This window comes from Rhipicephalus sanguineus, chromosome 1 (genome assembly GCF_013339695.2).
Source record: "Rhipicephalus sanguineus isolate Rsan-2018 chromosome 1, BIME_Rsan_1.4, whole genome shotgun sequence".
NCBI classification, from domain to species: Eukaryota; Metazoa; Arthropoda; class Arachnida; order Ixodida; family Ixodidae; genus Rhipicephalus; species Rhipicephalus sanguineus.
This window is the reverse complement of record NC_051176.1, coordinates 15978886-16005282: the sequence shown is the minus strand read 5'-3', so window position 1 is coordinate 16005282 and position 26397 is coordinate 15978886. Positions and strand designations below refer to the sequence as shown.

At 46.7% G+C, this 26397-nt stretch overlaps 1 protein-coding gene across 1 annotated transcript in view; it reads left to right on the top strand.

The window, feature by feature from the left end:
• LOC119389632 (roquin-1) overlaps window positions 1-26397 on the top strand; it is a 264759-nt gene that overhangs the window by 140778 nt on the left and 97584 nt on the right. The window contains exon 12 of the mRNA XM_049412057.1: window positions 16952-17046. Within this exon, the coding sequence (XP_049268014.1) occupies window positions 16952-17046 (95 nt within the window). The remainder of the gene's footprint in view (window positions 1-16951; window positions 17047-26397) is intronic.

Here is a 26397-nt window from a genome sequence, read left to right as displayed (position 1 = left end):
CGGATCGCCTTCCTTTGGGCCCGTCTCGCATCCCGCGCAGAAATTGCTCAGGACAACGTAGTCCAAACAAAGCCCCGTGAACAGTTCTATCACGGTGCCGACGCCGATGTGCGAGGAATGTCCGCGAGTCATCCACGACCCATCGTACGACACCGCGATGTTTCCGGGGTTGCTGAGGCACAAATCTTGATAGAGCTCGCGAACCGAGCGCGCGCACTCGCTTGTCACATTTTTGGCAGCACGATCCGCTGCGGGAACCAGCTTACCTTTGAGATAGCTTTGCCACGGTCTTTGTGTGGAGGCCGCGACGGCTAATGTTCATCAGCGAGAATATATCATTAAAAGCTGTTTGTCGGTTTCCTGTAGCTTGCATGGCGCGAGCCGCGAGAACATTCACAGAGAACGGGTTTGCCTTCGGTTCCCCACGGACGCGCGGCGAGCTCCAAGTCCACGTCACGTCACTGCAGTTCGTGCACACGAGACGCAGCTTGACGGCGAGTCCGTATTCATGATCGTCTCTGACGATTTCTAGGTCACCAGCACTGCATAATTTACATTTCGCATGCACAAGCAGAGTGTTCACCAAATCTAAGCTTACAATTGTAAACACACTCGCGTCAGGCGTTTCACATGCGGCATCGGCGTTGTCAGTCAGCAGATCCCATTTCCTTTCCGTCGCGGGGGTGGACGACAGCTGCAGCAGTTTATCTTGCGCTCTTTTTCTGCCCTCTTCCAATTCTGCGGGCTGCAGAAACTTCGTATCGCAACACACGCGACCATCGGCACCTCCGCACGACGACGGGCTTGTTAGGCCTAGGTCCGTATCGGCTTCATCAGCAGAGGCGGCGGCCGCGACGCTTTCGACGTTTGGCTGCGTTACACTCCTCTTCCTGATGTTGTCGATAAGTGCGCGTCGCACTTTCTTCGCCCCAAATGCTTTTTTCGTGTGCGACTTCTTCCGAGCCATCGTTCTACACTTCAGCCACACCGGCGTTGGTCACACACACTGAAAACATGGCGCATGGCCGACAGCGCGGATGAGCGCTGTGCAGACGACAAGAAAGGAATTCCGCCAGTCGTATGCCGAACTCAGGTCGCGTGCGCTAAGCAACGAATGAGGGCTTGCGCTGGGACTCTTCGCGCGCTATTTTGAGAAAGCCAATGGCAGCATAGAACAGGAGTTGGCGGGAAAATGAAGAAGAAAAATAGCTCTTTCAAACGAGACCAAGATAGCCACGCTACGACGCGTGAAATGGCCGCTGCGTTTTGCGAAAAAAGGGCCTTTTTAGCAATAACTTCGGCTGCAATTCTGCCAGTATTGTTGAAATAGAGTTACGGCTAAAATATTAATGCAAGAGCTGAGAAAGTTTGTGTAGTCGTGTAATAAGACCTCTAGATTTCGAAAATGCCATTTTCCAAAACTCGATTTTTTCGCGATTTTTTCGTCCCAAAGACCCGTGTCCCCCCTTAGCAAAGAAGTTTTGTGCTTAAATCAGTTGAATGTTTTATAGCCTCTGCTGAAAATTGGCAGAATAGTACATGTTTACAATTTGATGTCTTCTGACTGTTCAGTGCAAAACAGACATTTGAACTTGTTCTATTAGGGGTTTACAAATAGTGAAATTTCGCCTGGAATTTGAATTGAATAGTGCAGAATAGTGGCCAAATATTGAATATCAGATGTGAAATACCAAGCAATTAACTACATTAGTTGATGAACAAGCTCCTCTTTTAAGGCGAAAGCCTTAGATGCCTCATCAAGCGCGACAAGTGGCTGTCGGTGTCAACACGAGTGATGCAAAAAATCATGTGATGACTTGACCCTGTGACGTCATAACGTCACAGGTTGCCAAGTTTTGTGATGTCATTGTGACATCATGTTGCTATGATGTCGCATCACGTCACATGATGCTGCATGACTGACATCATCACACGACATCGTCGCTTGGTCAAAGGAGTGCTGATCACGGAGGCAGTGCAAAGCAAGATTAAGTGCAGAAAGCTTGCAATGCCTCCGATCACGGAGGCAGTGCAAAACCCCGTTAAAGTGGCGATTCCACGGTCGCCATCTTGTGAGTAGTTCTTCCTGAGCCACCAGACGACGCCACTCAGTCATGTTTTGAAAAAAAGGGGAGGAAAATGTGCTCTTCACCTGTCGCAGCATGTGGTGGCGAAGAGCCTGCAGCTGTTGCAACTAATCCCTTCTTTTCGAGGGGTGCAGCTGTTGCCATAAGCTCCTTTGGGATGTTGCATATGTGCCTGATGACCTCCCCCCGTTTTCCAACAAAAAAAAAGATGAACTTCCCAGAGAGCCTTTGTACTCTCGTGCAACTGTCCAGAAAAGAGGTGCCCCCTCTCTCTCGTGGAAAGGTAGAACTATTTGCGATAGAGCGGTTAGGCTGAACCATGCTGCCGAAAGGGTTGCTGCAAATTCAGCGCAAGGACATACCGTGGTGCCACCATGCGAAGGCATCCCTGTGACCTGCAGGGTTGGATTGCTCCGCCAGCCCTCTCCTGCACAGCCGCTTTCGCGTCTTCCTTATTATTATTCTCGTTCCACTTCTCTTCGACAAAATCAGTAAAATGCTGCGGCAGCTTCGTCACTGACCGTACGAAGTGCTAAATACCTGCTCTGAAAAAGTGTTAAGCTCTTCATAATGCCTTAGACAACACCCTGACTGCCGACGTCGTCTGCTATGGCTGCCTACATGGAAGCCACGGGGGCTGAGCACGCTACTTTTGTAGAAGGTTACGAACCATCTCGTGTCAAATTGAACATCAAATGGGATTTAGCGCGTGCTTGCGTCTAATACACATTTTTTTTCTCCAAGAAATGCGTGCTACCATGCAACTTCATTCATTGTATGTTAGTATCTAAAAACTAGCCACGGTTGTCACAAGCATGCGCGCATTTACATTACTGTTAGCACACATATCTCTATGAAGCACGACGCAAGCGGATTCTGTGCTTTGTGGGAAGCAACCAAGCATGCTTCGAGCTGCATGCAGGCGCAACCTTTCTGATATGATTGGAGGCCAACGCAAGAGAGCCATACGCACGCGCGTGCCTCATTCGGAGTTGTAGCTAGATATCATTTCACCTGAGCACAAGTTTCTGTTGCTCCTTATTGCGCAAATTTTCTACGGTTGTCCCATGGTGCACTTTCGATCGCCATCGAGCCACATAGTGATGCAAATTCGAAAAATGCGATCCTGAAAAATGCGATCCTGATAGGGCTTGATTGCGATAGAAAATCCACCATGTGCCAGCCGGCCGTATTACTTTGCACATTTCAATGAGCATGCTGCAAGGTGTGACTTACCGTGGTCTAAATGGCAATGTTATCTATCAGTTAAAATGCCAGCGTCCAGCCTTTACAGCTTCATTGATGAAGCAGTATGACACTTCGTCGCTGCTGTTGAAAGGTGAATCAGTGTCGCATGAGGACAATTAAAATGGACACACGAGGGGGGGGGGTTATGCGGACTGGGGTGGAAGTTTCGTTGTCGAGACAGGTAACTTTCAGCAAAGATTACCGCTGGCTTTCAGCACAGCAGCACATGTATGATGTAAGAAAGAAGGTTTCATCGAACAGCAATGGCCGAGCACGCAGAATCAACTGGCTACGAAAAGGACTGGAATAGGGCGAGAATAACCGAGAGAGAAAATAACTGGACTTCTCGGCTTAATCTTGAATTTCTGACAATCCGGACAACGGCGCACATGCGTAAACGTAATGACGGCAACTTCCCACACATGTACGCATGTTGCTACGTCATATTTTGAAACATCCATAACCGGACTGTTTGCGCATTCATTTATCATTGTGAACAAGGCTCCCGTGCGGGAGCAAAAACGTTTTGCTTTTATGTGAACATGCGTGTTCGGTGTCCATTTTAACCCCATGGGCTTGAAGTAACAATAAAAGAAAGACAGGTGACAGTGGCAGCAGGGTAGGGGTAAAAGTGAAAGCTCACACCTGGTTCCTTCACGCATGTGGCACGGAGCAGAAAAGTACCATGCCGCCGATAACTTTTACTGCACTTTTCCGCATTGCGTAGCCTCTAGTGGTCCAGTAGTAGTAGTAGTAGTAGTAGTAGTAGTAGTAGTAGTAGTAGTAGTAGTATCTGGGCTTTAACGTCCCAAAACCACGACATGATTATGAGGGATGCCGTAGTGCAGGGCTCCGGAAAATTCGACCACCTGGGGTTCTTTAACGTGCACCTGAATCTAAGTACACGGGCCTCAAACATTTTCACCTCCATTGAAAATGCAGCCGCCGCGGCCGGGATTCGATCCCGCGACCTTTGGGTCAGCATTAGAGCGCCATAACCACTAGACCACCGTGGCGGGGCCTCTAGGGGTCCACACACATAAAGTGACAGCAAAACAACGCTGTTCAAAAGGGAAAATGCCGCAAAATCGCGGTTAAAAAACAATGCATTCAGTTGTCCGCTTCCCTTTGCCAGAGCGAGGTGAGATCACGTGATCCAACCCTGCACGTCACAGCGATTGCAGCACCCGCATCTCCAGTGGTGGGCCTTGCGCCCAATAGTGATTCGATTTCTGAACCAACTCTCTCTCTCTGTCCCTAAACAAAGAGAAGACCGTTCATTTGTGCAGAGACTTCTAGAGAAAGTTTGACATTGCCCCTGAACCAGGCCAGTAGCCAGTGGGGAAAAATAAATAACGAATATAGGTGTCTTTCTCAAATAGTCAAGGCTTTCAGCAAGTGGCCCCCCCACCCCCCCGAAAAAAATTCCTGGCTACGGGCCTGCCCTGAACACCGGCAGTGTTGGCTTGCATGGAACAGCCCGGACCATGCACACGTGCATAGTGAATCTCCGCTCTCCGCTCTCACCAGTTTTGGTTCGACTGTAAATGTAGTGCGGGTGTTGCACATGTGCCGCTTGACCTCATACATATGTCCCTACATGCAGAAGCTCCCCAGAAAGCCTTTGTTGAAAAAGTCCATAGGAGGCACAACCTTGAGCGCGTCTGTGTGTTCTGTGAACGTATCATTTTCTAGGTGCTTATAGCCGCCGATGCCGGCGATAATGAGATGGTAAATAAAAGCTACGTCGAGTGCTTTGGTCAGTGAGGGGTGCCTACAAAAAAGATATCACATGATTAGAGACCGGATTTTAGGCAAATGCCTATTTTGTTCCTTGCGTTCCTATCGCGCCATTTTGATATATGAGCATGAATTAGAGGTTAAGAAGGGCTTTTATAGTGTTTTTATAGTGCCTATAAATGCCTATTTTTGGCGTTTGTGCCTAAATGCTTACAAATGCCTATAAATGCCTCTTTTCAAAATTGGCGCTTATATGAACGCTATTTAGCCTCAAGTTTCGCTCCCGGGTGCTGTTTGAGACTGTTATTCATGTTACCGCGTTAGATTGACTGTTGGGAACTATGGGGTTCAACCTAGTCCTCTAGTTCAAGCAACCAACAACCGCTAGCAGCAGTGAAGTGGGACACGGGAGCCGTCAGTGGAAAGGAGAGTGAAGAGCAAAAAAAAGAAAGGAAATTGTGATGTGCACGCAGCTTTTGTTTTGTATGTAATTTGCTTTCTTTTAACGTGTCCACTGCAGTAGCGTAGCCAGAAATCTTTTTCAGGGTGGTGGGTGCGGGGGGACAACCATATAATATATATGTTCGTGCATGCGTTTGTATGTATGCGTGTATATACACACACGCAAAACTAAAAATTTCGAGGGAAGGAGCCAGGTTGAACCCTCCTCCCCCCCGCCTGGCTACGCCAGTGGTTCACTGCCAGGGGAGAAATTGGCTCTACGCGATTCGACCCGGCCAATAGGAGGAATCCGTGCCTTCTGGTCTTTCAGCAGTCTGACTGTCTGCTCCTGCTCTGCGTTTCTCAGTCATGCTGGAAAGACACTCAGGAGTGTGTTGATTCGACAGTGGATACTTGATTCACTCTGCAGAACACGGGAGTGCGAACAGTGTTGGACAAAGCACGCTATGTTCAAATGTTGGTGCCTTTGTGCCATCTTAAGCAATAACATTTTTGTTTTCCTGTCGTAGATGGAGGTCACGCACGTCTTCGTTTGGAGTTATTTGCATTTATGTGAAAATTATTTGTGCCTATATTTACGATTTTGGAAGCCTAAAACATTGTTTTGCCTGCCTATTTTTGGCGCCTAAAATGAGCTTTTTCAGTGCCTAAAAATCCGGCCTGTACACATGATATGCATGTGCAAACAGATTATTTGCGAAATTTAGTTTTTGTTTAGTTCATAAAGCGTAAATTGTGCACGTATTGTCTAACTGTTTCGCACTGTCCAAACTTTATTTCCGCTACCTCTCTGCTAGATCGTTTACCGTGCACTGCAACAAGCAAATGGCAGTCACATCAGTGATATTCGAGGGTACGATGATGATTAAAAAAAAATATGACGAAAGCGGATGTGTTACCATTACGTGAGTGCAATTATTACGCTGGTAAATACAATACATATTTCGACAAGACAACCTACTGAAATTCGTGCGTTGGGACATGTGACGTTAGGTTTGTTGCACGCAGCTGGGAGCTCCAGAGCTCGCGCAGCCATCTGCACTTTTCGCTGCAGTTGGGGCAATAAGGCTTGCTATAATTGACAACTTGCAAAATAGTTGCAGAGCATGCTCGCACATGCTCTGTAATTCCCCAGGAAAGCCTGTACCAGAAGGGCAGACAAACAATTTTTTTCCATTCACCACTAATCCCTGTCTTTCCTTTCTCCCTTTGTCTCAGTGCAAGAGGGAACTTACAGTGAGGCGTGACATTTCTGCAGTATGTTTTCAAAAGCCTTGGTGCTGAGCCTGCGCTGGAATTTGGAGGGATGAACACGCTTAGAGGGAGAAAAGCAGTCGGGGAATGAAGAGTTTTGTAGGAAAAATGTTCATGCTGGAAAGCCAACTTACAGGTGTTTGCAAAGTGTACGCTAGGGGGCGCTCACTTTTTTGCAAAGTGAAGTGCCCAAAGTGCTCACTATTTTGCAATAATGAAGCACAGAGTGTTGTGGGAATACAATAGGTACGAGGTGCTTCAAGGTCTATGGAAAGGTGTAATGGTTCCGGGGCTTAGTTTTGGGAACTCAGTGGTGTGCATGAGGGCAGAGGTGCAATCGGGAGTGGATGTAAATCAAAGGACTCTGGGACGCCACGCGTTGGGTGCTCACGGGAAGACGACAAATGAGGTGGTAAAGGGCGATATGGTATGGGCGAGTTTTGAGGCTAGGGAAGCTCAGAGCAAAATAAGGTTCGAAGAAACGCTAAGAAATATGAAGGAAGTAGTTGGGCAGAGAAGGTGTTCCGTTATTTGTATAGGAAGAGTGTGGACACACAGTGGAGAAAAAGAACTAGGAGGCTCACTAGTAAATATATGGCTGGTAGTGTAAGCAATGTGTCAACAAAGAGCGTTAAGCGAAAAGTCAGAGAGGTGGAGAGGATTTACTGGATGGTAGCTATGGACAAAAAACCGGCTTTGAGTAACTACCGAAAGGGCAAAAATGAAATAAGGAGGGAGGCATTTTACGATAATTCAAGGGGAAGCGCTTTACTGCTTAAAGCGAGATCGGGTTGCCTGAGAACGCGTAGTTATAAAGCGTGATTCAGTAAAGGAGAAGAACAATGCACATGCTGCGGGGAAGATACAGAAATGGCAGAGCATGTTCTGATTGAATGTGGAGATATCCACCCAGGTGTACTTTTGGGCGTGAGCCTACATGAAGCCTTGGGTTTTAGAGACGACAACGGAAAGCTGAACACACCCATGATTGAAATAAGAGACGGTTAGAGTATTGGTGGCAGAAAATTAGAGAGAAAGGACAAAAATAAATATTGGAAAAAAAAAGGACATTCTGCCGTAAAGGGCAGAGAACTGGGCTGAGAACTGGGCCAACACTAAGAAAAAGAAGAGTAAAGGGATTTTTTTTTTGTCGAGCCTGGTGTCGCACTCGTCATCGCCCCGCTATAAAGGGGATGCTCATAGTATCCATCCATCCATCCATCCATCCATCCAGTTTCAATTGTTTCGCTGCTAATCCTATCGCTCAACAGGCATCACATGAAATAGTCAAACACGCATACACTGCCAAGCACTCGTCACGTGACCGTGTGGTTTCCGGAAAGCAGGTTTCTAGGTATTGTCATACGAGCGCCAAAATTTTGAGGAGGCAAGGTCAAGTTCTTTGTGTACTTCAAAAACGCTTTTACAGTCACCTGAGTACAAAAGCGCGCAACCAAGCAATTTCTGGAATCCTCGGCACAATAGCCTAACCTGCTGGCTATGCATTCATGATGCACAGTGCAACACGCTTTATTCCCTTCTTTCTTTCTCTCTATCCCTCTCTTTCTTTCTTTCTTTTTTTGTCAGCAGCCCCATGGGGTTACATTGTGCATTGAAGACGTGGCGACTAGATTTAGCCACTGGGCTTAACACTGAAGTCTAGAGAAATAACCCATCCGTGTTTTGGCGGCTTAGTAATGTTTAGAGGCGCCACTTTTGACGAACGTCGGAACTGACGTGAAACAACTTGAATTTTTTTTTAACAGATGGTGCCACCACCAAAAAATGTTTGAGAGATTTATTATTTCTTGAAAATCTTTTGTTTCACGCACTGCTTCGTAAAGTTAGTGAGTGCTAGCAATTGCAAGACACTACATGGTCCTGCTAATGTGCAATACCTGTTGTGAATTAGCCTGTAAAAGAAAAAAAAATAAATTTGCACCAACCTGGCAAGCAGAAAAGTGAGCTAAATTCACTGCTGCCCTACAAATTTTCTAATTAACTTATGACAATTTTCTCTACATAGAAACCCATGGTGAATTCCATTGGCAGATTCGGAGCACTTCTGGTAGCAGTTTTTCTGCTCCATTTGGAACAAGTCTGTTCCATTGGCGGATTGAGAGTGCTCCCTGTATGTTTCATTGGCAGATCTAGAGCAGCTCCGGCGCCAGATCCACTCCACGGAGCAGCTCTCTCTACTCCGCGAAAAGCGGTGGATTCGACCGGAAGTCGCAAGCTCCGCGCGCATGCGCGGAGCGTGGCGTACTGCGTGTGCGATGAAATGCGCTGTCCGACCGCGCCCGTTCTGTCCGCTGGAGCCCGTGAAGGTGAAAACTGCGCGAACCGCGAGGAATGCTGGGCGCTTGCAAAGCAGATGTGCGCTAGCGCCCCCTACCGTTTGCTCTGGGGAGGGCGCTTGTGTTCCATTGGCAGATTTCCTTCGGATGCTCTCAACGGAGTGGAGTGCTCCGGCGTAGAGTTCGTCGGCCACTCCGAATCCGCCAATGGAATTCACCACCAGAGAAAGGCTTGCCGCTTGAATATTGAAGATTTCAGAGTTTCAGCTTGGATAGTGTCGTCCCTTCGTCGGTAAGGCCTGACCAAGTAGAGAATCTATATTGCTTTTTTAGCGCAAAAAACGACACCACAAGAAAGAAGGCGGAACCAGTCGGCATTTCTTGTGGTGTCGTTTTTTGCGCTAAAAAAGCAATATGGATTCTCACCAACTAGCCCGCCAACGCATTCTGTTGGATCAAGTAGAGCCATAAATGGCTGAATTGAGGTAGTAATAATTCGTGAACTGTTCATCGGAACACAAAACAACTTCGCGTAGACATAAAGTACATTGTGGCCTGGAAATCCATTCAATATTGTTGTGTACACAGAACAGAAAAAAAGGTTATTTACTCATAAACTTTCATTGTTCTGCCCATTTTTATTGGAGCCTGCATCAATTTCCAATTGCTTTACTGGCAATATCTCTTCACAGAAACCTTGCATAACGCTTCATTAAAAGGCTCAGCAAATTTCATTTCGTTATGTTGAACAGTTCTGCCGCACTGGCAGTACAACGGAGGCTTGTACAGCAAAAACGCTGTTTTTTGCTCACACTGTTTTCATTGCCATGAAATAATGCTCCAGACTAGGCAAAAATACTAGCTGTCATTAGAAAGCGGAGAACGTATACTTCCTAATGCAATAACAACCTCATATTCATCCATGTTGAAGCAAGAGAAAGTCACTAGTGCCGCCAGTAACAATGACTAAAATGTCGAGCGCTTGCCACTGGAGTGGGAGCGCCACCTTAAGTGTGGAAAGCTTTTAGGCAGGATCAGGACAGTTGACTGAGAAGACAATGGCTTTCACTTTAGAGTCGGCAATGCTTTCTGAATGCAGCAGTGAAAGCCTGACCAAATTTCACATGGGATGCCAAGTGCCAAGGTTTCGTAGGGACTGAAAAAGTTGGACATACAAGGAATGGCACTTCGAAAGCCCACAAGGCCTCGGAAAAGTGTATTTATGAAAGAGGGCTTGGTTGTTTGTAGTGAGGACGAATAACGAGTTCAGCAACTGTGTTAATAATTAATTTCCGTTACGAATGCGCTCGCATGCACGTTCGCCTTTTTTTTTCCTTTTTGTTTTTTACGTGCAGAAATGTCACATGATTTCCTTAAGGGCGTTAGGGCTAAGCTTGTGCGAATATCACTTCTAAAGCGAATTCAACTAGTAGGAGGTTTTCAATAAAAGTAAGGTCAAAAATGTAAAATTTGCCATATTTAGCCCATATAAGCACAAGTAAAGTCACAGTGCAGGTAATATCCACACTTGTAGTGTAGCTTTGTGGCAGTGCAGATTTTTTTCCTGAATAGATGGTTTAACTGCATAGTGGCCTCACACTGCAGTGAAACCACCTTTTCAGGCAGTTTACATGTGATAAAATCACTAGTTGTTTGTTTAGAATTATTCGTTAGAATAAATACTATGGATTCGAAAGTCGAATCGAATTATTCTATTAGGTATTACTAGATTTCGAATTCAAACCTTGAATATTCGCACACTGCTATATTTTAGATATCTTTTTATATTGCATGTCAAGTTTGTTTCCATTATGGTAATTAGTTCTTAAGTTATTTTTCCTTGAAGATGGAAGTTTGCATCTGTTCTTAATCCTGGATTTCGGTCGCAGAGTAAAAACTGTTCAAGCCCAGGCTCTCAAGTTAGCCTTGATTACCCAGGAAGCTCTTCTCTGTGAAACAGTGGGGAGAAGCTTGTCCTATCTTGACGAGAGAAGCTATGCGCTAATAATGAATCCAGCTAATTGTTCTTATGGGTATGTTCATGCACATTAGCATTTCTCAATGTACGAGCCATATGATCTCCTGTTATTACTATCCTTTGCAATTTTTACTAAGGAGTTCATGGTGCCGCCATAACCTCCTCGGGACTGTTAACTTGGAAATATGCGTGACCCCGCAAAAATGTGCTGCCGTACCCAGAGGGTACTGCTTCTAACTAGGCTGTGCGTTCTGACACTACTGTCGCTTAGCGAAAATTACCGAGTGGCATGCGCAGTGGGGTTGACTCTCATGTTTTTTGTTGTGCATAGCGTGTTCCTCCGTTCGCTGCGGCGTTCGTGTCGACGCTGCTGTGTGTGGTCACCTACACGCGTGTTCTAACTAGGCTGTGCGTTCTGACACTACTGTCGCTTAGCGAAAACTACCGAGTGGCATGCGCAGTGGGGTTGACTCTCATGTTTTTTGTTGTGCATAGCGTGTTCCTCCGTTCGCTGCGGCGTTCGTGTCGACGCTGCTGTGTGTGGTCACCTACACGCGTGTTTGTTGCAGGCAAGTACCTTGTTGCGTCAATGTGGCGTCAACTATCTTCCTGCATGCGACGCATCTCTGCGAGGCTCTAGCGCGTGGGTTCTCAAACTGGGTTCTGCGGAACCCAGGGGTTCTTATTGTGAAGGACATCTTAGGGTTCCACGATCGGCCAGAACGAATACAACCCACTCCCGTTTTACCCCCCATTAGCAATTAATTAATTTATTTAGACGAGCAAATTTGCATCGCATTTTTCATTTAATGAAGCCATTGACGTCGCATCCGCACATCGGGTGTCTGCAGGTAGAGAGAGACCCGCGTGGTAGCAGCACTCAAGACTCGTCTAGTGGGCGCCATGATACTTGCATGATTTAACGGGCACCTTGGTGCTTTATTCGTGGCTCATGGTGCGTCGGCGATCATGTGGCACAGTTTTCATGCACGGTGATTTGCCACTGCTCCATTTTGTATTCAAAGCGCGTAACAAGCGCTTTGATTCGCTTAAGGGGTGTTGCTTCGTGTCGGCTATGGGCTACACGAGCATTCAGGCTTAGCTTTACGACCGGTGTATTCGTTGACGGCTGTTCCGCTGTGCGACTGGCATGCCTCCTTTTTTTCGTTTTGCCAGACGTACAGGCAGGGCTTAGTCTCCCTTCATTTTAGGGGGGGGGGGGCCCTCATAGGCATATATATACCTGGGCCGGGATTAAAAAAAAAGCATTATGCAGAATCGTATCGAGATTCCACAGTGTATGTGTATATATATATATATATATATATATATATATATATATATATATATATATATATATATAGATTAAGCGTTAAGAGAGGTGTTTGAGATGATCACAGTGCAGTGAAGCCAGCTCTCCAGAACTGAACAAATGCTTATGAATGCTATACAAATACATATATTATTCCGAATGTATGTCGGGAATTTATTCAACGTGGCAATCCAATCAAGCATTAAATGAAATTATTTTGGGAACGATTTTTCAGAAATAACTCAGGATGTAAAGGCTTAAAGATATGTGAGCTCAAAGTAACATATTAGTTGACCCACTGGATTGAGAACTTCAGGCATGACAATGCTATTTTATTTTCACTACTATTTGCCTAAAAAAGTTGGCAAAATACGGGCGTCTTTGGTATATTACAGCAGACTTGTAATGCACAACTAAAAGAATGAAAATTGAGTGGCAAACTAAGCAGACCAAGGTGAATCGTTACTGATTCACGAGCAGGTAGCTTCACGCTCAGGTGCCTCGTGAAACAGTGTGCTGTGTCAAGACGCTCTGTCGAACAGGGTGGTGACCCGTGGTTTCTGGGGGCGTTGCCCGTGGTGTTCAGTGTCTTGGTGAATTGCATTCAGCAGTGCGACGATACCTGTTTTCTTCTGTTTTGTTGATGCCCCATCAACCACATAATCGTGATTAAATCATTATTCGGCGAATCGCAGAGTATATTGCCCCGCACAAAGCACTACTGCCAAAAAAAATAAACTCCAGCACTTGTCAAATGGGTGCCGCAGTGCCACAGTTGGACTGCCGAAGGGGGACCTCCTTAAAAAATGGAGGGGGGGGGGGCGGACCCCCCCTGGCCCCACCTGACTTTAAGCCCTGCGTACAGGCCTCTGTACATCCGGCGCTTCGTTTACGTGAACAGGTTGCTTACGTTGCGCGGTGCCTGAAGCATGCAGTGTATGGTCGGCAGGCGCTTTACGCGAGTCGCATAGCGGCGGGGCGAATTGGGAGTTCTGCATCAATTTTAGATGGCCTTTGACATTAAAGGAAAGAAAACAGGCCAACGCGTGCAGTGCTTATACTCTGGTTGCGCGTGTCGAGAAGCCACCCCCCCCTACCCTTTTGCCCCCCCCCCCCTCTTCCGTTTTCGATTGACTTCATGCTCAAGAAAAAGTTCTGGGTTCTGCTGCACTCTGGAAAAGCCGTTAAGGTTCCCCAAGGCCAGAACGTTTGAGAACCCCTTCTCTAATGGTTTTGCACGTGAAGGCGGCAGCGGACTGATGCGAAGCGCATTCGTGTTGTCCCCCAATAAAAGCATACAGTATGCTTACAATGATGCTACTCTTGCGGTACCATATGCACGTGTTTGACGAGATAGTCAGGGCGACGAGGTTTCTTGGCACCTGCGCTGCAGTCTTGAAGGTGGTCCTGCACGAGGTGGCAGTGAACAGTGGTGCAGTGTGCTTTTGTTGTCTGTTAAAGGCATGCAGTACGCTTGACGCTATGCCAACTGCGCAGCCGAGCAGATAGCTGAAGGCGCTGATTGTGGTGTTCTCCTGACAAAGAGTAACATTGACCTATAGGAAGCTCTTGGTAAGCTTGAAAAGCTGATGAGCAGACGTAAAAAAAGCCAAAGCAGTAATATGCAAAATTATATCACTGATCTTAAGCAGAAGCCTGCTGCTATGTAACTGCAATTTTTGTGTATCACAGTTTTTTTAATTTTGTGATAGGTGTGATGGTTTTTCGTTTTTTTTTTCAAATGTGTGAGGTGAAACTAGTTTCCAGAACCTTTTTTTTTCAATTATTGCATATGTTAGTTACACGGGCTAGATAGGTTGAGGGGTATGTAAAAATGCAGTGTAGTTCATACTTGGCAATAATCTGTTAAAAAAACTTTCTCCAAAGGCTGTTTCAGTGTTAGATGTATTCTGAGCGAATTAAAATATGTACTTGTCCCCCCAAGTTGCTCAAAATTTGTTTTATCAAGCTGCTAAGACATGTTAAATGCCGCTAACTGCTCCAAATCAAGGTTCTTCTGCTCCAAAATCAAAATTTTGCTGCTCCAAAAACTGCTCCCAATTCAGTTTCAGCTGTCTCACCCCTGTCCAGTGTTAACGCTGGTGCTCACATAAGTTCTTTAACCCTTTAATGCCTGAATCATGAAAGCGCCTAAGAAAAAAAATTTGTTTTTCATTTTTCAGCTTTAAATAGCACCCTTAACTTAAATCAGTAGTTGTATTATCCAAAATGCGACGTTAATGCATACTTTTAGGTATGTCGCGAATTCGCGACAACCGGCACTTAAGCCAATAGTAGCTCAATATGTTCAATGCAACGCAAGTACGGCATCACCGCATCAATGAGGCGGATCTCTTCAGGGCGACGTAACTTGGCGCCGCCATTTTTGGTAAATGCAAGTTTGACGTTATTTCCTCCTACCAATCACGTGACATCGTGTCGGCCACCCTCTGTGCCCTAGACTCCGCCGCCCAGTATAGCCAACTTCTTGGGAGCCGACAGAATGACATGAAGGTGACGGCACCGAGAAATAGATCTAGCTCACCACGATACAGAGCCAGCCCTTTGTTCGGATTTTTCTGCGTCGCAAACAGATTGCTCTGCTGAACGATGTGTTCCGTGAAGGTGTCATAAAAATTCCTTGAAATATTCAATAGGAGCTCGGATAGTGTCACATTGAGGATGAGCTGTTTTCTAGCGTGGCAGTTCTCGCTGTTCTTGACAGTCTTTTTTTTTCCACCGCACTGCATGTTTTGGAGAGGCACTAGCTTGGCTGGTCTACCACAACTTCGTCTTCATCTTCACTGCTCGATGAAGACACTCGTGCTTGTGCATGAGGATCGACATCGTCGTCTTCGCTGTCATTCAGACAAATCTCATCACTTTTATTTTCAGGTGGCAAGCGCCTGCGAAGCCTTTTTTCCCCATAAAATGAGCGGAAGTCCATCATGAACTTGTCATACCAGCAGTCATCACTGACTGACTCAAATGCCGGATGTCGCGAATTCGCGACATACCACAGAAGCGACGATTGCGCAGGAAATAACGTACTTCAAAACAACGTGACATGTCGTGTGCAACCTTTTGTAGGCGTGCACATCGCAAAAATTTTATAGGAGATGGAACTTACGTTCTCGCGCAGAAAACAACAAAGAAGTGAGAGCTGTTGCACGTGCTTCGCGCTCTCCGGCACCTGATACACAACACTGGGTTCCAGCTTGGAATACCTTACATGCAATGGCGCTAGATGTCTCGTGCTGAAAGCTACGTTCGCTGCAAATACGTGGCAGCCGCCGGTGAAGGCATCAACGCGTTTCGTCTGTTAATTAATCGGCGTTTTTCGGTATGTCGCGAATTCGCGACAACCGGCAGTAAAGGGTTAATGAACTCAACTACATGCATCGAGTGCACATTTTCATCAGAACTTTTAAAAGCACCCAAGAATCTTCCACTGCATTTAAGCATGGCCTGCACCTAGTGATAACATGTTTGTTTTGGCTTGTGAAACGCTGTCACAGGGAAAAGAAAAACAAGTATGCATGTCAGTGCCCCCTTCTGAAGCAACCAAGAACTAGCCCTAAGGTTTGTTAGCAGTGCCATTGGGCACAACCATGTTCAGTGCACCAAGAGGTTGGAGTATCTTATATGCAGTGGCGTAGCCAGGGGGTGGCACACCGAGCCCGTGCCCCCCCCCCCCCGAAATTTTATTTTGCCATGGCATACAGAGCACAAAATGACACTCGGTCACACCTGCCTGCCTGGCCCCCCACTCGGATCAAGGAGGTGCCCCTCCTCGAAAAAAAATTTCTGCCTACGCCCCTGCTTATATGGCCCAAAGTATTGCCTTAGGAAGTCAGTGTTGGTGTATCATTTATTATCCAAACCAAAATGCAGTCACATGGTTGGTAATCCACCTGGCATACCGTAAAATCTCGAGCAAGCGCCCCTACCTGAGCAAGCGCCCCCCTCCCTTTTTCGGGAGATTTGAAATATGCGCCACTGACCGAGCAAGTGCACGCCCTCTCCCTCTCCTGCCACCATTTTCACTGTTTCATTCGCTGTTTTTATTCGCCCGACGAGCACTAATAACAACAATGAATGCATGCGTATTCAATAAAGTATTTTATTGAAAGCCTGCGTGGCTCTTCTGCCACCATCTTGAATTTTGTTTCGTGACCGAGCATGGGCCCCCCCTTCCAAATCTTCTCTGATTATCTTTCGCAGTGGGGGGCGCTTCCTCGGGATTTTACGGTAGTCAAGGTTGAAGAGTTGACTGTCCATCCTTTGCTGGATCTTGATACACTGAAACCTCGATATAACGAACATGGATATAACGAATTTTCGGTTATAACGAAGTAAATGAAGAATAGTCTTGTAATAGACACAGTGTTAAAAATAAACGGTTATAACGAATTTTCGGATATAACGAAGTTACTTTTGTGGCAGATGAGACTGTTATAATGAGGTTTGAGTGTAGTCCTTATTAAATAAAGTAAGGGTAGGAGCTTGTTTCGTTGTTGCTGAATTGAATTCAGAGCATTCTGTTTAATACACTTGATCTAAGTTATGTTAGCCTTTCTTCTTCTTGTCTCAGGATGATGACGATGACTGGGGCTCCAGCCATGGGTCCTGTGACAGCTCTACCTCGAGCCATCATCCAACTAGACCGTGAGTGCATGCTGTGTTTACCTGAAAATGGGTCAACCACGAATATAAGTAGACACCGATACATTGGCCTTGCTGAGGAAAAAAAAAGAAAATTGGGATATAAGTTGACTTTAATAAACTCCAATTGCCAGAAGTAACTAGGACAAAAAGTGTGCTGCTCCGCCCTCTCTTGCATGTTCAAGCAACCTGTAGCCAGTTTTATTCTCACCCTTGTGGTCACTGGGGCCCGCTAGAAATGGCAACTATGAGCAGTGTGGGGGTGCTATCACCCCCTGTAAAGTCGTTTGCACCTCATGGCACACGTGCGTCTCGCGGATTAGCCGCAGTTGGCTTTAACAGCCGCCGAACGAGAGGTGGCGTTGTGATTGCGCGGTGTATGGTGGCCCTGTCGGCAAGGATAGACCGGCGTACAGAAAACAGCAGCAAGTCTCTTTGGGGTTTGGTGGCCTGCGCAGACGGACGCCACCTGTGGTGGGTCCGTGGGGGCGATACTGCGGCTCGTTTCTTGTGGACCCCTCGTAGTGAGTCGAACGTTGGTGATGCTGCATTTGCGGTACCGTGTATATGCGTTATATTGCTTATGTTTATGTTTTCTGTGTATTGTACTGGCATTATGTAAGCATGTTACTAATTATGTATTCGATTTGGCTGGCGAGCTAATCGTGATGTAAAAGCAGTGTTTAATTAATGTACACGTGGTTGTTGCCCGAACGCATCAACTGTCTCCGTTTGTTCCAAGAGTGCGGTTCATATTCAGACCCCACACTGAGCGCCCAACGTGGGGCTCTTGGAGCATCAGACAGTCTTCGTGGGTCGGGGCAACCTTTGTGTGAGCCGGGTTAGAGTAGGCCTGGGGGGGGATGTTCATCGCTAGCGTTGGCGGCGTGCTTTCTTGAGAGCGAGGAGATCAGTTGCTGTGGCGTGTTTGACTCGTTGGCACGCTGAGAGTTTTTTTCATTTGTTTGCAATGTCCTTGAGCCCCATGGTCTGCATCCTGGGGAGAGCGAGGCCTAGAGCACGGGGATTGCAGGCAAGACCGAAGCCTCTTAGGTCGGTCCCAATGAGGGAGGGCCACCTCACAGATGAATCTTCTGCTCCTGTGCTGGGTGCATGTTGGATGCCAGTTGTTGTCGAGTGACTCGTTAGGCCTAAGGCTCTGCAGAGCTGCCTGTCGCACGTGGGACACAATCCGTGAAATCGTGGCGTTGAGGTGTCGCACTTTGCTTCCCTCATTTCTTGCTTGCGTAGCATATAAGAAAAGCAACCTTTGTTGACTTGAATTTGGCGTCTCAGTCACTGCCGATGTCTTTGCCAGCCGTACTGACCATCGTACCACGTGGGCAATGCCACATGTCTTGTCTTCTTTCCAGACCCCACAACATGTGTGGGGTCTCTCACACTAAAGGAACAGAGGAGATGGTACACTGTAGTGCAAACGAACAAATAGACATTTATTTGCACCTTTTACACAGCACACAGTTGCTCCCTACACTTGACCTACATTCATTTACTGTACACTATTGTGTAGTCGATGCAAAATGCTTCATCTTGATTGAAACTACTAGAGAAGTCATCCTTGTCGAATGTTTTGTGGGTGTCTTCAGCACTCTAAGTGTCATCCTTGGTTTTGGCTTGTCGTTGTATGTTTAATCCTCAAAGCACGCTCTTTGTTTCTCATTTCACGATGTTCGAATCATTTAGCTCTGCTCCCTATTGGTTCCAGTGGTATCCTTCAGGATAATTTCGGCATTCAGTTTCAAGAACATCCTTGGCACATAGCCACACACTGGCAACTACGCAAGAACACCAGTACAGCCTTTGTGAAAGTGCCCCAACTTGAAACTATTTTGTCTATTTTGCATCAAATTTAGCCAAGTTTGGTACAGAGTTCTTTCTGGTGATTTCAAAACCAGAATCAGTGTTGCTGTTTTTGAGTTACAGCATTTACAGCACCCTCGTTTATTCATCCCAAGATAAGTGAGGCAGAAACATCCCTCCACTTTCTGTTTCTATGTTTCCAAAAGTTTGTCCTGTCCCATGAAGCATAACATAACAAAAGCTGTCAAGGATAAAGAGTGGTTTTACTGTGGCTGGCATGCTCTTATCTACTCACTGAATTCGTTGCCATAGACAGACGATATGTTGCCAGTCAGCTTAGGGGCACAAAAGAATTATCATGTGGTAGTGGTGCTGGCATGTGTGGGTGAATAGGATGTTTCTGAAAAATGACTAGGGTTGCAACTTGCACACTCTTTTTATGCATAATAAGAACAGGATTTATGGATTCATTCAGCAAATAAGTGTTGATGTAGCAAGCACTTGCTGATCCTTCTTTTGATACTCCACTAATTCCATATTCACTTAACTCTATTGCTTTTCCAGTCCCATGACATCCAAATTAATTAGCTTTTACTGTGCTATTAGTGAAGTACCATTTATAGTGCGGATGTCTGTACTCCATTTCATACATCAGATGCACGCAATGAAAGCTATGCAAGAAGTTCGGCCTGCAAAATGTATAACTCCATGCATCTCGTGGTCGGTTTTCGTTGTTATAAATGCTCGAACGAGCCTCCGTGTAACGCGTCGCGATGTCCTTCAACTGAAATACAGTTAAACATGGGTATAAAGAAATCGACACATTCGTTATATGCAGTTTCAGTATGAAAATTCAAAAAGAAACACACGAATTAAACAAAAAGGGAACTGAGGGTAGACCTCACCCAAGACCCGCCCCGGTGGTCTAGTGGTTATGGTGCTTAACTGCTTACCCTCGGGTCACGGGAGCGAATCCTGGCCGCGGCGGCCGCGTTTTCTATGAAGGCTAAGATGCTTGAGGCCCGTGTACTTAGATTTAGGTGCACGTTAAAGAACACCAGATGGTCAAAATTTCGGGAAGCCCTCCACTACGGCGTCTCTAAATCAAAACGTGGTTTTGGGACATTAAACCCCAACAATTATTATTAGACCTCACCCAAAATACAGTGATTCCACTCCTGCGCCATCTGCGCCAAAGTGCGCCAAATTGTATTTACTGCGCCATCCTGATAATATTGGTGAAAATTTTGCGCCAAACTGCGCCAGAGTCTCGGTCTTGGGGTTGTCTATCACCGGCAGTTGCACCGCCTGTGCGGCAAAACACGTGCAGCTTCATTTCGTGGCCGCCAAAGTCACAACCACGGACCAAGAATTGTTCCCCTGAATAAATAGCGGTCGCGCATGCGTGCCAAGTAAGCCATGACGCCATGCACGGTGCCGACGCAGCTTCTATTGTGCAAGTCGGCTCGACAGCAAAACATGCTCTCCGCAGATGCTCCTGACCTCTAGGCCAATCGGTAGCATGAAAGTGTGGTGGCGATTGATTGGCGTGCTTCGCTGTTCCAGAAACGCTGCTGATAGCTCGTTTCAAGCATCGCACGGCACGTAATGAAAGCAATGCTCAGTAATGACTACACACGTGCCGCTAAAGGGTGAGTCACTTCTGTTTCTGGACATCGTGGAATGAAATCTAGGATCACTAGCAATAGATATATGGAACAATATCGAATTTTCCGTGCTTCGCATCTATGGAAGAGCACGTGAACGGTGGGAATGCATTGACACTTTTCCTCAGGTATACTTTATCCATGGATCTTCATCCAGAAAACCTTTTTCGTAATTCCTTCCACCAGCACATCTGAGTTTATAATCCCTCAGCGGTAAGTACCCCTTAAAAGGCCCTGCCCTTTCGAGCTCGTCAGTGCTATACGGTTACGAATCGAATTTATGAAGTGTGGAATTGGGCTTGTTGGTATTCCATTATTAAATAGAAGTCTGCGCTGGTCCTCATCTTTTCTATGTGTACTGTGTCTGAATTATTGCGCTGAGCAATTTAATAATCGAATTTATTGCTTGCTTTTTTTTTTAAAGAAAGTGTCAGTTTCACCGCAAGGGTGAAGCAACGAATGCGATAACAAGGATCCGATCTCGCGTAACTCTACAAAACGCTGATGTACGAGAATACGGCCGCTCCAGGGAGAGATGCTCTTTCCGCACAGTGTCTTTGCGTTGGGAGCACAGCGCGTAGAAGGGTATACGAGCCACCACTGATGGCTGCCGAGATAGCGCGCGGGCCAGCGATCGCCACCGCGCCCTTAGAATCAAAGTGCAAAGTTGCTGCTCGAGCGACCCCCCCCTTACATCTTTTCATGCTCGTGCAAGACGGGCGGGGCGTTTCCTCTCTGCATTGACGGCAGGCCTCCCGAGCGGGGTGATCTTATCGCATGCGCCCTTCGAGCGACGGAGATGGGCCGGCTCGTTTGATCTCTGCTTCAGCCGCGTTCGTCGGCCCCGCTCGCGCACTTTTACTCGCGGTAGAACATATGATGCGAGGAGGGATACTATCAATTTGGATTTTATACGGGACATGACGGCAAAAAGCCGTCGAGAGTGTCCATATAATTGGTATCGCAATAAAATGTCATCTCATTATTAAAAACATGCCTCCTGGTCGGAGCAGCAGCAATTGCGTTTTAATATGCGCAGCTGTCAGTAGCGGGCCCGTCGCTGACGGCCCACTGTGAAGCGGCTACGCCATGTTACACATCCGCCCCTCGCTTTGCAGGGTCAATAGCTGGCGGTTAAAAAAACTCAGTTTCGCTTAAGGGCGAAGCAATGAGTGTGATACCAACAAATTGTATTGTTACACGAAGTAAGGCTAGCAGCTGGCTCCTTTGGATCTGATCACGCGTAACTCAACAAGACGCTAGTTTAACGGAATATGGCCGCTCCAGGAACCGAAGTGGTTTTCGTGCTGTGAGTGCGCTAAACGCGAAGTAGCTGTTGAGAACACAGCAGGTTTTCGAGCTGTCTAGCGCGCGCGCCGGCGACTGCGCCCTTCGAGCGATGCAGTCCCTCCACTCCTCCCCTGGCGTCCCTTCATGCTCCTTACGAAAGACGGGCGGGCGCATCAAAGAGAGACGTTTCCTCTCTGTTTGATGAGCAATCGACGGCCGGCCCGCACGTGGGAAGATGTTATCGCATGCGCTCTCCGTGCGACGGAGACAGCCAGCTCGTTTAATCTCCGATTCAGCTGCGTTCGTTGCCAGCGCTCGCGAGCTTTTACCAGCGGGCAGAATGCGCGTGGTGATGTTATCAATTTGCACTTTGTACGAAAAAGTACGGTAACGGCGACGGCAAAAACCCGCCGAGAGTGTCCGTATAATTGCTATCACAATAAAATTTAAAAAAAATTGATGAGCCATTCCACTTTGTGAAGTGGATGATAAGTGAAGCTGTTTGCGCACAGCACAGTGGTGACATGATAGAGGACAGTTTGGTATGTAAGGCCAGGTTGTTATCGGCCAGGCTGTTAACGTTCAATATGCAATATTAATGCGAAAGCCTTAGATCTATGCTTGATCAAACACGAAAATTGACAGTCGGCGGCGTCAATCGATTTATGCAATAAATAATCATCACGTGATGGCATCATCATGACGTCAAAACTTGTGACGTCATCATGGCGTCATAGATCGTGATGTCACGTGATGACGTCATCACATGACATCGTCGGTTTGCAGTGCTTCCGTGATCGGTGCGCCGATCATGGAGGCAGTGCAAACCCAGGTGAGGTGAGAAAGCTCACAGAAAGAGAGGGGGAGGATCAACACATCGATCGAGAAGAAAAAGAACCTGGCTTTCGCATTGGACTCGTCTTAGGGCAATGCATCAGGGACAGTGTGACTCTTTAGCATTGAGGCACTGTTGTACGTCACGGCGTTTGTCTACCATGTCTGCTGATAACCACATAGATGTATTTAGAGTGTTAGTTCAAAAAGTAAAATTTTATTGATCCGGTATTCTGTTTATTTGCTAATGTTGAAAATCATCGAAGAGGTTAATCCAGAACATTCAGCTGTATGAGCCCTTATGTTTGCATTTTCGAGTGAAATATGGAGTTCTCCTGAGATGTGCAATGAATCCAAATATTTCTAGCTTTTCATAAGAGCCCCATAATAATTTTTCAGGTGCTTGAATGTTAATGCAATTTGCTTCTCTAATGCATTCCAATATGTAAAATTAGCTGTTCCAGAGTGCTCCCAGATGGAAAATTATCTGCTCCAAAGTGCTCCAAGATGAAAATATTTGATACATTTTGGAGCAGCAAAATGGAAATTTTGCTGCTCCAAAAATTGCTCCAAATCAGAAGTCCTCGGTAGCATCACTGAAAATATTACTAACCAGCCACACGTTTCACAGGCAGTGGGAGGCATAGCTTGCGGATGAGGAAAAGCAGAGCCAAATAGCTCTGCTTGAACAGGCCCAGCGAGCCACTCGTTCCAGCGGAGCCCTGGACTGAGGGCCCGACCGTAACTGCCTAAATTCATTAAAAAAAAATCTTTTTCTGAATGAAGTTTCCTCCTCCTCCAAAACATTTATTTAGGGGCAAAAAACTGCGTTATTTTGCTCTGTTGCTTGTTTGTGAGGGACAGCAACACTGATGGTTTAAAGTTCATGACGGAACAGAACGCTGCTCTGTTGGCATCTAGCGAGCCCGCGACGTGGTGCACGTCAATGACATCCACTACTTTGAACACGGAAGGCGAGGTACGTGATGAATCGACCTCCGAGGATCAGTCGTCATCGCGATCTCGGACATTTTCCTCCAGTGCATCATCTGACATCTCTGTGGTTGTGATGGAGCAGTCCTCTGCATACAAAGAAACCTCAAAGCTGCGCATTGTCCGAGGCTGCTCCATCCATACGCAGTGAAACCCAAGCTGCCCAAGCTTTGGCGAGATCGGGTGGGCGGCGAGATCGGGTGGGCCTGAAGGCTTGCCCTCTCTACTTTCCGTATGTGGATAATACCCCTGTCACACGGCAAATCTAACGTCATTTACAACGAATGACATTAGGTGGACTTGATGTCACCTGCCTGCTGTCACACGACGAAAACAAATATTTTAAAATGATGACCATGACCTTAGTCCTCCTGAGCCGTGACTTTGGGAGAAATAAAAATCTTAAAACTTGCATCTAAGATGCGTGTATCCTTTAAAATAATTTTCTGTCACTAAAAAGCTGCTCCAAGAATATAAACGCAACCGTTTTACACAACTTGCCACAACTGCACGACACAGACCAAGTCAAGCCAAGAACCGAGCGAAAACCAACATGGCCGACCGTGCGTGGGTGCAGTCGGCCAAATCTTTAACTATCGTGCGCGAGCGCCAACTTTTTTGTGCGTCAGCGCCATATGACAGAGCCAAGTTGCAAACAGGGCGAGAGTAAACGCATGCCCACGAAGCGCGCTCAACTGGGCCCATCGTCTCCTTGGCTGTTCCTTCGTGGGAACGTCAACCTGCATTAACTCTGTTCAGGCGAACAGGCAGCGTGTCTTGCTCATATCTTATATTCCGAAGATCAACAAGTGACCGAGAAAATGAAATCTGCAGACGTCACACGCCTGCGCGCATGAGATAAGCTGACAAATGTGGATTGTTCATTTGTTATCTGGCCACGCGCGTCTTTCCAGTCCGTCCGTGATCTGGCGACGCAAATGCTGTTTTTTTTTTTTTTGCGCTTACGCGCCCTGTTTGCAACTTGGCTTCGTCGTATGGCGCTGACGCACAAAAAAGTCGGCGCTCGCGCACGCAAGATTTGGCCGACTGTACATACAGTGAACTGAAGCGTGGTGGCACGACTGACACTCCGGCTGCAGAAATGAGACCGTGGCAGCTAATTTGTGTAGTCACCACCTTGATCACCAAAACACATGCAATCGGACGATCAACACCCGCGATACAGGCAACAACAAGAGAGCACAAATGAAACATGGCCGGCGTCCAGCCGCTGTAGTTGAGAGTAGCTTTAGTTTAGAAACTTTCGCATGTGCTGTTACGTCATCAAACCAGTAATCAATTAATCTAGTAAAGAATAAGATATTTACGAATTACAAAAGTTACGTATCCATAAGTCAACAGTCATCTCCCTAAAAGGTCCCCGGTGTGGAAACTACGCATTCGGTCCGAAATCGAATGCGAATGTGTTTCGGGAACTCATTCGACAGGAAATGTCATTTTCGTTGAATGGCATTAGTTTCCCCGTGTGACAGCAAACGAATGGCATTACAAACGAATGACATTAGCTGTAAATGACATTATGTTTGCCGTGTGACAGGGGTATAAGTCTACGCTGGTAGGAGCACTTCACGCTGTTAATAAATCCTCTCTCGTCCCGCCACGGTGGTTTAGTGGTTATGGCACTCGGCTGCTGACCCGAAGGTCGCAGGATCGAATCCCGGCCGCGGTGGTTGCATTTTCGATGGAGGCGAAAATGTTTGAGGCCCGTGTACTTAGATTTAGGTGCACGTTAAAGAACCCCAGGTGGTCGCAATATCTAGAGCCCTCCACTACGGCATCTCTCATCATATTGTGGTTTTGGGATGTTAAACTCCAGATATTATTATTATAATAAATCCTCTCTCAAGGAGCTGGACGAACGATGTGGACTTTCCGGATAAATACTGGGGTTTAAGTTTCTTCATTGAGGTATTCATCCTTGGATTGGTTCACCAAAGTGACTAGATGTATGGACAATGGAGTCGGCTCGCGCGCGTGCACAACACAGCGTCGAAAACTAAGCATTCGGAAAACCATGTACAGGCACGTCAATAATGTTCCCATTTGTTTCGTCTCCACTGCATGCCACCGCCGCCGCTTTTGGTACCTCTACCTACTTCGTTTAGAAGTTAAGTGAATGCATGCGACCGTGCCCCTTTTCAGAGCTGTTTATTTTATACCAAATTGAAGTTATGCATGCTGTTGTTTCAAAATATGCACCAGTAGAAGCTACATAAGTGGACACGCCGGCAGCAGCGAGATGGTTTCCCCCAACTGCACGAAAGTGAGATGTTGGGGCACGCCGACTCACTGCTGCTGTACCTTCTGGCATCGTTCCGTGAGTTTTGACGTACAGCACGGGTAGTTTGTGATAATGCTGATGAGAATCATCGCCAACTTGAGCCGCCATATTGAATAATATGACATGTTTACTAGCGAAAAAGACGTGGATAAGAAGAAGGAATGCAGGACAATGCTAGTATTCCTTTCTTCTCATCCACGTCTTTTTCACTAGTAAACATGTCATATTATTGAAGGTACCAAGTAGCCCAACTTTCAGCCTTAAATGTGCTCGGCCGGATGTTTACATCATGTGGTGCAGCTGAAGTATGGCCGGTACGGCTTCCCATAAAGCCAGTGGCTGCTTTGTGAAGCGGCAGGACGTTCTGCTATTGCGTTGTGGAAAAATCGGTGCCGGACCAATTTTTTCACGTTGGGCTTGCTGCACGGTTTTCCGCCCGCTTAAGTG